The 12,898-nt window shown below is 47.3% G+C and overlaps 1 protein-coding gene across 2 annotated transcripts in view; it reads right to left on the reverse strand.

Annotated features, from left to right (window-relative positions):
- The window catches only part of LOC147702143 (proton channel OTOP2-like), a 340,145-nt gene that overhangs the window by 56,172 nt on the left and 271,075 nt on the right, over positions 1-12,898 (reverse strand). For both annotated transcript variants that reach the window (XM_086930791.1, XM_086930790.1), the window contains exon 6: positions 1,581-2,449. In XM_086930791.1, the coding sequence (XP_086786917.1) occupies positions 1,581-2,449 (869 nt within the window). The remainder of the gene's footprint in view (positions 1-1,580; positions 2,450-12,898) is intronic.

Here is a 12,898-nt window from a genome sequence, read left to right on the forward strand (position 1 = left end):
ATAACTATGAGTAGCCAGCACTTGAGAAAATATTTCATGTCATTAACGTTACTAAAAGAAGATGGAGTACCACATATATGAAGTGCTTCACGTATAACCGATACAGATTATAAAATGTGTGTTTGGATTGTGACTAATGCAGAAACTGAATGCATGTGCTGTGATTTACTGTGAAAATAATTTAATGAAAAGTGCAAACTAATGTTTAGAAATTGATTTGTAACAACATCATATTCACAAGTGTTTTATTAATAATTCTTAGCAGACTTTTGTATTATTCATACGTTGAGAGATTTGATCTGTAATGTATTTACATGTGTGCACGTATTCGTAACTCAGCGCACTTGCTAGGTTGACTATTATTCTTTGAGGCCTAACGTGTGTTTAGTTTGACTTCATGTATAATTCCATTGTAGACTAACGTTATATTTCCCTGCAAGCTCACGTTGCAGTTTTTTGTTCCGTTTGTATTTAACCTTCAGTGTAGAATGTTTTGTTGCATTTTGTTTCCACTGCAGGTGTGGACAACGCCTCATCAGCATAGAGGAGTTTTGTTTTTGCTAGATAGCAGGGTATGAAAAGAGGGAGTTAGCAAGGAGAGTCGCGGTAATGAGCTGGGAGAAGAGTTCTCATGGGAAGGGGAAGAATTTCCAAGGACGAATGAAGTTGCAAGGTGGAGGGAGGATCCAATTTGTACTTGAAGCCGGGAAATGTACTGGAAAAGGAGTCACGTGGGATTGTCTACCTTGAATGCAATTGATGTTACATGCTGTGCTAAGTGAGGGAGAGAGAAGACGTCTTGAGACTTTGTAGGTTGCAGACCTATGCCTCTGCATGTGTAGCTTAATGCTAACTGACCCAATGCTTGGAACATTTCTACTGAAGGCTCCAGCAGCTGACACCTTCCTTCCTTTTATTTCTATCCTAAACTGAATCAAATGGTTAGAATAGATAGTTCCCGTTCGAGTATTGCACGAAAAGATAGGACTATTGCTTTGTTCTGAAAACCGATTCATGCAATTTAATTCACACTTGTTTTACCTCATTTCTTGTTTAACCATAATCAAACTAGTTGTATTCTTCCTTCTGTATAGGGTAAATCTCTTCAGGAGATTTGGACATGTTCTGTTTATTCGGTACTTCTATACCCTTATGCTGAGACTGGTATATGTAAACTTATTTTTGAATTTATGAGTAAAATCTGCTTAATCCCATATTCAATTGGGGTCTGGATTATTGTGTGCTCCAATTGGCTGCACAGTATTTAAATTTTGATGACTGATAGTGTGCTCCCTCATACCTCTCATGTTGCTAATAAAAGACCATCTAGTTGAGGATACATGCGTAAATGGGCCCAGGCTCTCTCAGTAATATACCGGTTGTGGACTCAGGTGGAGAGCCGAGTGATTTGCTAGCACCATAAAGTACCAGTGTTACATCCACATTTGCCATTTCCAAAACAATATATGATTTGAGCAGATATGACCTGGGCTTCCAGACATGCACACTTGGTTTGATTATGGATTTCATGCACACTCATACATGCTATACAAGGTTTTCATGGTATATGTCATACTTACAAGGATGTTTCCTAGTAGCAGGAATGCGCAGATCTCTCTCAGAACTCTTCTCCTTTTTTTGTGGGTTGAGAGAGAAGTTGACAGTGTGGCTCTTATTGATGTGATTGATGCCCTCGGACGGGAAAAGGCATTCAGAGTTCCTGGTTCTTGCTGAGAGGCATGGTGGCTGGTATTGTCTAGTGTGGAGGAATCTTTTCTTGGTGTCTCAGGAGGAGCCTTGAGTGGTGGCTGCCAGTCGTTGGGCAGTTGGCGGTGCAGGCCTTCAATGATAAAAATGTTCTGTATTGTGTGCTGCACAATCATAAGCAGTGAGTATGTGAGGGTCAGGGCCCTCAGACGGTGTATTGGGTTAGTGGCTACCATGGCCACAATGGAGTAGTAGGAAATGCAGTACTGCCCAATCGTGGCGATGAAGAGCAAAGCAACATCCAGGGCACGGCTTGGGTTCTTCCGATTGCACATTTGTCTCCTGTCAAATTTGAAAACAATGATTCCTCCAAGGGCCCCGATCGACATCAGGCTCAAGCAGATCACATGGAAGATGAAAAAGGTTGTGAGCGCTCGATTCCTTAGCAGCTCATCCTTTAGTTGCAACTCGTAAACTACGAACAGTGCCAGTCCCACAGCCAGCATGGTAATCCCACAGATCAGGCCTACGAAAGGGGCCTCCCGCCAGGACCTTAGCTTCAGGTGGTGCGGGTGATGGACGTCGTCATCTATTAGGCGCCCCACGTTCTTCCACATCACATAAGACATGGCACAGGCAAAGAGGCTGAACTCTAGATGAAAAGGGTAGAGATAATAGTAGGCCTTCTCCAGAAGAATGCACACATAGTTGCAGTTGCAGTCGTCTTTAGTTGGAGAGTCATCTGCAGTAAAAAAAAAAAAGAATAAACTCAAGTGAAACTCCAAAGCACTTTCTACTCACAATTGCATCTTTTTTAATTGCGTAATTTTCCTTAAACTCACCCGAACTTTCCTCCCAAAATGACAGCTGCAAGCTAGTCTGCAGAAGTGGTCTAAAATAAGCCAAAGCAGCAACTGCGGAGCGGGGGCAGATTTACAATATTTATTTTCCCATTCATTAATTTGTTAGTGTTTTTAGTAATTTTTAACCCATTTGCGCTCCTGTGGTGGAGTGAGCGTAGCGGGCCGGAAAAGCAGGCGAGGAGGCCGTATGTAGTGAGCAATACTGGTCTTTTATTAAGGATGAACAGTAAGGATAGTTCCAACAGTCAGAAAGAGAAGCTCCAGGCGATGTCGTCCGGTTCGGTTCTTCGGTGCTTCTTGGCGTCTTCCGATAGGCCGGGGATGGCTCTGATGACGGGGAGGATCCAAGGAGGACCGGAAGAGAGGGAAAAAACAAGGGACCGTTAGTCCTATCCAGCAGTCAACGAGGGACAAACTGTCCACCGTCACCCGGGTAGTGCAAGAAGGGGCGGAAAGAGACGGTGCAGGAAGGAGGGTACCGGGAGTAGGGAAGACAGGTCGGGTAATAGAGAGGGTGCCAAGGCGGGACGTGCGAGCAACGGACGGGATCTTTGTGTGAGGTGCTATATACGTATTTTACAGTGCAGGGGCGGTGAGACTATGGAGAGAGAGGGGTTATTTACAGGGACTTTAACACGGACTCCTAATGAGTAGGGTAAAAGAAGGCAAAAGGCACTCACGCGGTCCGCCGTAACTCTCCAGTGAGTTACGGCCGCTCTCCAGCCACCTCCTTGGGACTCCACCACTCTTCTGTCCACACGTCTTCCTCGCACGTCTGCTCTCCTTCTCCGTCTCCAGCCAGAGGGTCCTGCCACGAAACTCCGACGGCGTGTTGTCCTTGATCCCCGGTTTTATCCTGTGCTGGCGCTGCCTTTGGGGCGGGACTTCCGGGGTCAGCGTGATATGGTTCCACCGGGCCTGTTACTCGGGTTGGTCCCTGTGGGAGAGAGAAGGGCGGGGTTTCATTTGTGATGGCTGGTGTTCCGATTCCCATCACTGTTCTGGCGTTTTGGCGGCAGGGATTCAGTCCCGGTGGTGCCGGGCAAGGTATGCGAGGGGTAGGGTGGCCTCCAGGTAGGGGTCTTCGGGACGTCGTCTCACATCCCCTTCCCCTAGCTGTCCTTCTTGTAGTGGAGGGAGAATGTGGGTACCGGGAAAGGAAATCGGCATTACCCTGATCTGAGCCCTTCCGATGTTTTGTTTGGAAATGGAAGGGCTGGAGGGACAAAAACCAGCGCAGGACCCGGTCGTTCTGACCCTTGTTCCGGGCCATCCACTCCAGAGGGGCGTGGTCTGTGTAGAGGACAAAGTCTCTGCCCTCTAAGTAGTACCGTAGACTGTCCACTGCCCATTTTATGGCTAAGGCTTCCTTCTCGACCACTGCATATTGTTTTTCTCTGGGAAATAATTTGCGACTCACATAGAGTATGGGACGTTCGTTACCCCGGGCATCTTTCTGGGATAACACGGCCCCTAACCCATAATCGGAAGCATCTGTTTGCAGGATGAAAGGCAGCGAATAGTCAGGGGGCACCAATACAGGACCTGAGGTCAATGCGTCTTTTAAGTCTGTGAATGCATGCCATGCTTCGGGTGAGGGATTTCGGAGCATCTCATCGGACCGGTTTGATTTTTTTAGCAGGTCCGTAAGGGCTGCAGCTCTCTGGGAAAAATTGGGCACAAATCGCCTGTAATACCCGAGTAGCCCCAAAAAGGCGCGAAGATCTTTCTTGGTTTGGGGAAACGGAAGGGACCGGATGGCCACGGTTTTGCTTTCCTGGGGTCTTATCAGACCGTCCCCCAGAAGAAACCCCAGGTATTTTACAGTTTTGGCCGCTAAGGTGGTTTTGGCTGGATTGATGGCGAATCCGTAGGAGCCTAAGGAGGAGACGACACTGGAAAGATGCCTCAAGTGTTGGGGCCAGCTGTCACTAAAGATAACGATGTCGTCTAGATAGGCGCCTGCGTACGGGGAATGGGGCCTCAGGACGTGGTTCATAGCACGTTGAAACGTGGCTGGGGCGCCATGAAGACCAAAGGGCATGACTAAGAATTGGTATACCCCATCAGGGGTGGAAAAGGCAGTCTTCTTTCTGTCTTGTTCCCGGAGGGGTATCTGCCAGTACCCTTTGCAGAGATCGAGGGTTGAAATAAACTTTGCCTTTCCTATCCTCTCGATCATTTCGTCCACCCGGGGCAAGGGATAGGTGTCGAAGTTAGACATCTTGTTGACCTCCCGGAAGTCGATGCAGAAACGGACCGAGCCGTCAGGTTTTGGCACCAGAACAATAGGGGAGTTCCACTCGCTGACTGAGGGCTCTATGATTCCCATCTGTTGCATGGCTTCGATCTCCTGACGGATAACCGTCCGGCGGGCCTCCGGTACTCTATAAGGTCTCAGGCGGACAACTTTCCCGGGTTCCGTTTCAATCGTATGTTCAGTGACATTGGTTCGCCCGGGGGAGGAGGAGAAGACGTCTTTCAGGGATTCCAAGGTATGTCGTAGTTCCTGGATTTGTACAGGGGTTAGTTCCGGGTCTAGACAGGGGTCGAAAGAGAAGAGGAGGCTGGTCCGGGTTCCTGACATCACCGGACGAGGTCCTTCCCATTTTTTTAGCAAGTTGACGTGAAAGATTTGGGAGGTGCCCCGTGTGGGGTCCAGTTCCACCTCATATGTAACTGGTGTCACCTGCCGAAGGATGGTGTAGGGCCCTTGCCACTGACCCAGAAGCTTTTGGTCGGACGAGGGCATCATGAGAAGAACTAAGTCATTAACAGAAAAGACCCGGCTGCGAGTGCCCTTGTCATATTGCCTCTTTTGGTTATCCTGGGCGGTCTCTAGGTTTTGTATGACTATGTCTCGGATCATAGACAGGTGAGTCTTCAGGTTTTCCAGGTATTCGGGAAGCGGACGAGTGCGGTCTGGTTCGGCTTCCCATGCCTCCTGTGCCATGTCTAGCAGGGTACGAGGGGGACGCCCGTACAGTAATTCATATGGGGAGTATCCGGTGCTGCTCTGCGTTTTGCAGCGAATCGCGAATAAGGCCAAAGGAAGCATATCTTCCCATCTTCTCGCTTCCAGGCCTAAGAGCTTTTTCAGAGTCTGCTTCAATGTGGCGTTATAATGCTCTACCAGTCCGTCCGTTTGCGGGTGATAGGCAGACGTTCGGATTTGTTTGATCCCCAGTTCCGAACATACACGTTTCATAAGAGCGGAAACAAAAGGGGTGCCCTGGTCGGTAAGTATTTCCCGTGGAAACCCAACCCGAGAAAACAAGGAAATCAGGGCCTTTGCTATTGCCTGGGTAGTGGGTTGGCGGAGGGGTATGGCCTCTGGAAAGCGGGTGGCATAGTCGACTATGACCAACGCATAGCGACACCCACTACGGGAGGGTAAGAGGGGTCCGATTATGTCCATCCCTATGCGGCTGAAGGGGACGTCTATGATAGGGAGGGGTTGTAAAGGGACCCGGGGTGGCCTGTGACGACTGTTCTTCTGGCATACTACGCATTCACGACAATAGGTCTTGATCCTTTGATACACCCCTGGCCAATAGAATTTCTCCAAGACGGCTTGGCTGGTTTTCTCGTCCCCGAAATGACCCCCTAGGAGATGACTGTGAGCCAGGAAGAGGACTTTGTCTTGGAAGGGACCGGGGATAAGCAACTGGGCATTTTGTTGGGCACCCCCTTTTCGGTATAGCAACCCGTTTTTCTTATAGAAGTAAGGACCTACTTGTAAGGGGTCTTCGTGATCAAGGGCTCTTCCCCAGGCTTCCTGTAGGAGTGGATCTTCCTGCTGAGCAGCCCTGAACTCGCGGTCGGTCTGCCAAGGGTGTTCTTCAATGTTGGCGGGATAAGCGCTGACGTGTTCTTTCTTCTCTCTTCTTTTCTGACTTCTAGGTTTGTGGGGTTTGGGAACGGCCACTAGTTCGGATTCTTCAGGATAAGGAGCATCTTTCCACCACTGGGCCAGGGAATACGAGGTCTTTTATAGGAGCGTAGGTAGTCCCGGATAATCGCTCCCCAGAATGGCTTGTTCTGGAAGAGCGGGTACAAGACCTACAGTGAGAGAGGTGTCGGGGTCTTGTGCATGTTGGACTCGTACTTGAGTCGTGTGGTATTGTTTGGTGTCCCCATGGACACATTGGATGGCCACTACCCCCGTAGGGTCGCTGACCGGCTGTGCAAGGTCTTGTGGTCTTAGAACACTCTGACGGCAACCGGTGTCGGCAAGGGCCATGAGTTGTTGGCCGTTTATGGATACAGGACAGTGGAACGGTAGGGGTGTATACCCAGGAGGGGTGCACAAATAGTTCCTGACAAAGCTGACCTCCATCGGCTCCTCCTTCTGCGGGCACATCCGTGCAATGCGGCCGAACCCTCCACATGAATAGCACTGGGGTCCAGGAGTAGGGGTTCGTAACACTACCGGGGAGGGGAATAGGGGTGTTGGTTCTGGTCTGCGGATCGGTGGTGGTCGGGCCGGGCGAGTGGTCGCAGCAGGCAGGGGCCTGTGGGGTTGTTCGTCCTTCCCCCGTTGGAGTTCCTGGGCACGGCTATAGGCAGAAGCTATCTCAATGGCAGTCTCCAGAGTGAGTCTGGAGTGCTGCCTCACCCAGCGCTGTGTGGCCGGGTATAAGGAGTTGAGAAATTGTTCCAGATATATTTTCTCTAAAATATTGTCCTTGGTGGAGGTCTCGGGCCGTAGCCATCGGTTTGCGAGATCCCGGATCCGGAAGGAGAGAGCCCTGGGATTCTCTTGGGGCTTTTCTCTGGCCTGGCGTAGTTTCACCCTATAGGTATCGTCATCAATGCCAAGACGTTCCAATATACACCGTTTAATGTCCGCATATGGGGTGTTACCCTGTATGTTGGCCTGTTGATAGGCGGCTTGGAGGTCACCGGTGAGGAGCGGACCCAGATATTGGCCCCAACGGTCCACCGGCCAATTAGCGGCTTGGGCTATCCTTTCGAAGTTCGTGAAAAAGTAGTCCGGGTCTTCCCCGGGGACATACTTTTGAAGGACAACGGAGGGGAGACAGGTCACCGGCCTTTGTTGGCCCAGGGCATCCGTTAGCTTTACCATGGTTTGTTCATGGGTCACGCCCTGACCCTTCAGGACATCGTGAAGTTGTCCTCTGTCATCCTCAGCGGTTTTCATGAACTGCTCCATCAATTTCCCGAATTGTTCCTGAGATTCTGCCATCTTCCTCACTACGGCCTCCATGCTTCCAGCAGATCCCACTTCTGACACCAGATGTGGTGGAGTGAGCGAAGCGGGCCGGAAAAGCAGGCGAGGAGGCCGTATGTAGTGAGCAATACTGGTCTTTTATTAAGGATGAACAGTAAGGATAGTTCCAACAGTCAGAAAGAGAAGCTCCAGGCGATGTCGTCCGGTTCGGTTCTTCGGTGCTTCTTGGCGTCTTCCGATAGGCCGGGGATGGCTCTGATGACGGGGAGGATCCAAGGAGGACCGGAAGAGAGGGAAAAAACAAGGGACCGTTAGTCCTATCCAGCAGTCAACGAGGGACAAACTGTCCACCGTCACCCGGGTAGTGCAAGAAGGGGCGGAAAGAGACGGTGCGGGAAGGAGGGTACCGGGAGTAGGGAAGACAGGTCGGGTAATAGAGAGGGTGCCAAGGCGGGACGTGCGACCAACGGACGGGATCTTTGTGTGAGGTGCTATATACGTATTTTACAGTGCAGGGGCGGTGAGACTATGGAGAGAGAGGGGTTATTTACAGGGACTTTAACACGGACTCCTAATGAGTAGGGTAAAAGAAGGCAAAAGGCACTCACGCGGTCCGCCGTAACTCTCCAGTGAGTTACGGCCGCTCTCCAGCCATCTCCTTGGGACTCCACCACTCTTCTGTCCACACGTCTTCCTCGCACGTCTGCTCTCCTTCTCCGTCTCCAGCCAGAGGGTCCTGCCACGAAACTCCGACGGCGTGTTGTCCTTGATCCCCGGTTTTATCCTGTGCTGGCGCTGCCTTTGGGGCGGGACTTCCGGGGTCAGCGTGATATGGTTCCTCCGGGCCTGTTACTCGGGTTGGTCCCTATCGGAGAGAGAAGGGCGGGGTTTCATTTGTGATGGCTGGTGTTCCGATTCCCGTCACTGTTCTGGCGTTTTGGCGCCAGGGATTCAGTCCCGGTGGTGCCGGGCAAGGTATGCGAGGGGGAGGGTGGCCTCCAGGTAGGGGTCTTCGGGACGTCGTCTCACAGCTCCCCAAAATTGTTTTTGTTAAAATGTGCGAATTATCCAGTAGAGATGCGGCAAAACATAATTATGCATAAAGGGTTGCGGCTGCAGAATTGTATAATTCAACTGGCCTTGTGTATATTTTATAGCATGTTGCATGGTATTAGAGTGTATAACCGTATAACTGTTCATGCTTGACGCAGTCATACTGATTGTTTTCCTTGGCATGTATATGCATCATAAAAGTATTTATAAATATGAGAAGGTGTGTCGCAGTATAAGATTGAGTGTTTTACTTTTTACAGCAGTGTGGCATACTATGGTGGTTGCTTCACTTTTTTTGTTTCAATTCATTAAATTTATTTTAAATGTATTACCAGGTGTTACACATGCATCAATGATAAAACACATTCTGATCACATAGGCTTTCTTTAGTTCAAGTGAAGTGAAAGTAGCGACTCATAACATAGCCACTAGCATTGTCTGGGATATGATGGTTGCTTCATATTGTGATAGGGCATGTGGGAGATAGTGGGTATCTTTGTTTATGGGAGTTGCAATCGGTCTCATTTTTAGGTCGAAGCCTCCTTTGCAGGGCATGGCCCTGCTGGAGGCAAAGACTTATTGTGAACAGGAGAATTTCAGTACTGCGTGAAACCACGCCCCCTTTTTCCATTGGCAGGCCTCTCGAAACGGAGGCCTGCCATTGGAAAAAGCTCCTGTTTAGCAGATTTGTCTGCTCTGGATCCCACCTCTCGAGGACTCCATGACCTGCCTTACGGTAGCACAACAATATTTTCAGAATTATTGCCTTGGCAACCATGAGGCAGGGCAGGGAGTCCTGGAGGGGCGGGATTCAGTATCCTGTTCCCGCCCCGTTTTTTTTTTATTTGTTTCGTTTGTGCCGTCATTCCAGCACGTTCCTCGGCGGTGGAGGAGGTAGGGGAGAGGGGGTGCTGGTTTTAAGACTTGTTTTTTTTTTCCTCCGAGCCGCAGCAGTCCCAGAAGCCATTGCAAAAGCCCTACAATGAAATTTAAGAAGTTTTTTCGGTTTCGGCGCCATTTTCGATTGGACGGAGTAGGTAAGGAGGGAATTTTTCTGGAATTATTTGCTCGAATTTTTTTCCCCTTGTGCCCATGTTCACAGCCGCTCGAAAAATACGGGAAACAATCGCAAAAAAATCGTACTTCCTGCCCGTGCGTTCTGCGAGTGTCCGGGGCCCCAGTGTCTAACAAGCAGCCCAGCAGAGAGGTGCGGCTGAGCGGAAAAAAGGAGTGGGGGCCAGGGTAAAAAGAAACACGGTCAAAACCCTACTCTCGTCCGTTTTTTAAGTGCTAGTAATTGGAATATTCGAAGTAGCGCAAGAAAAAAAATGTTTGAATCGTTAACGGCTACCGACCGTTGTGTTCTTTACAGGATGTACACACAGCGAAGAATCTAAAGGGGAAAAACAGGAACAAAAGAAGTATTATTTCTGAAACACGTATTCTAGAACGGAGAAAGGTAGTTTGCGACTAGATCGCTCTCGTAAACATCCCTGACCGCGAAGTGCGGAAGTTTGCTGTATTGAAAATCTCATGTGTGCTAAATTGACATTAAATTAATTTGTTTGCTCTAACTTTCTTATTCCTTCATGATTTTTCTGGACTCGTTTTGAAAAAAGTTTTCCTTCTAATAAAGTGTGAGAATGTAAATGATACTATCTGTGGTGCTTTTTATTTGAGTTGGGACAACCCGTGAAGAATGGTTGAGTTATGTTTTCTAACTGCTACCCACAGATGAACGGCAGCGGAGCCGGGAGGAGTAGTGACGCAGCCCAGCAATGACAAGTTTGCAACTTATTGTCTGCAGTGGTGGAGTCGCAGCGCAGGCTCCGCCGACTTCAAACTGCACCTTTCATCCTGTACCGTTAGATTGCAGTGGCCAAAAAAAGGTAGAGGATTAAAAATATGCTCAGTTTATCTGGGGCGGGCATTTAGCCGCGATGCGCAGCTAAACGAGGGGTGCGAAGGTGAGAAGTAAACAATAAATGTCAACTATCAAGGGGCACCTTCTCGTTCCATATCGAATTAAACAAAAAACTTGGAAGATTATTCGAAGATCTTGATAGTGTTACTAACCTGTTCAAATATTTTTATAGTTTTTTATAGAGTTTCTTCACTCTTTTCGTCGTGAAACTAAACTTTTCTTTTATTCGATGTTACCGAAACGGTGTTACTTTTTGTTTTACTTTTTTTTAAATGTTGACTTTTTTTGCAGTAGGTAATGTCCATTACTATTTTTTAACCAAGGTTTATAGTACGAATATTTATACTAGGTTAATGTATTAATCTACCGTTTGAACAAATGACTGTTTTCAGATCGAGTAATTGTTTTGGAGAGCGATTAAATTGGCGTTCGTGGCTATGTTTAGAGCGCTATATTATCTACATTGTTTTGATGTCTGTTTGTTGGTGACTTGTGTATCTCCAGATGTTATATTGGGAGGGGTAGGGGGCGTGTTGCCGGATTCGTATGTTTTACAAAGTGTCCAATAAATCCAGTTATGCTTGAGCTTATTACAACGATTTTCGTATAACAAGCGTGCAAATGATAACATAGAGACTGTTTTTTGCTAGTATAATTGCCATTGCTCATACTATGAGGTATCCTTTCAGGACAGTTGAGATCGATTTGCTTTCTGCAAAAACGTATTGCACAATTGTTTCTTGCGTTACTCGAAGAGTTGGGTTTTTTTCTATGTAAAGCTGTCACCCCTTGGTTGACATGTGCTAACGGTGTGTCTAGGTGTTCGTAATTTGGCATAGTGGTGCTGTATGGATTTCGCTTGTCAGTTAAAATTTGTGCAAACCCCTTCCCCCTTTCTTTTGTATGTTCAATTCAATGTGCCTAATGTTTTTCGTTTAAACCACTCTTATGTTTTAATAGTCATGTGTCTACTCCTAGGATGCAACACCAAGACAATATAATTGACTTTGGAACCTCAGATGAACATTTGCATAGATGTTATGAGCCTGCACTTCAAGAGAAAGATGCTAACCTTCACATGGCGTTTATCGATGAAGATTGCATGGTTATAAAAGGTTCGTATACTGAACTTGAGTGGCTAAAGTGTCCTCATTTTAGTACAATGCAATCAGTTGTAATGCCAACAAAAAAAAAACAAGTGACTGCTTATCCAAAGTTTAGTTTCCATCCCATTACCACTGGCATCAAAATGCACTTCTCTAACTTCTAGAATTGTCCCCTGTGGTAAACTTACATTTCAACCATGTACTCTCCCCGCCCACTTAACGGTGTTCTGCAGCTCCGAACACACCCACTCCCTGGATAAACAAATAGGGCTTTATTTACCTTTTTGAAGCACGTAATACAGTGTGTCCCGTGTGTTTTCGCTCTTTTATTTTTATAAGTGAAGGGAACCGTCACTGGCAGAACATTTTCTTGGGTACTCCCTCGCATCCCCTATAATGTATTGCCTAAAACAGCACATGTTGTTCGTTGTAAGACATTTTGGGGCATATTATCCAGCAGGGTTTTAAAATTATCGCAATAGAAATCCATGTTCTGGTGTGAACATGGGCTTCTATTGGAATTCTCCAGGGTATATTATCAAGCCCATTATCGCCGCTTTAGCAGCAGTTTTCTGCCGCTAAAACGGCGATAATTTTAACGCCTTGCTTGATAATATGCCCCTTTGTTAGTTAGCAGTCCGCTTAAAGCCCATCTATTGGTTTTCTACATTGTAACTCATTTGCTTGCTTCTTATTCGTTAGATTTGCCTCTGTGGGCTTTAGTTCTGTACAACACGAAAGAAAGACATTGGCACAGCCAATTGGTTTCCGAGGTGAGACCTATTGGCTTTGTTAATGCTTGTTGTATTTGTTTTAAAAAAATATATTTAATTTGTGAAATAGACATGCTTTTGTCGTATTGGTTCCCATAAGAAAACTATGCTGATCAATAATCCTGCGCTGTGTATTTTGAGTGACAAACGTAGTAATTATGAATCTACTTAAAATAGTTGTCTTATAGGGAATTGAGCATAGTATTGGTAGTATTTGATGGCGGCATCAGTGACATCATTAATGACGTTTGTACGTATACAGTATTTCTATAGTGCAG

The sequence above is a fragment of the Lissotriton vulgaris genome, chromosome 7 (genome assembly GCF_964263255.1).
Source record: "Lissotriton vulgaris chromosome 7, aLisVul1.2, whole genome shotgun sequence".
NCBI classification, from domain to species: Eukaryota; Metazoa; Chordata; class Amphibia; order Caudata; family Salamandridae; genus Lissotriton; species Lissotriton vulgaris.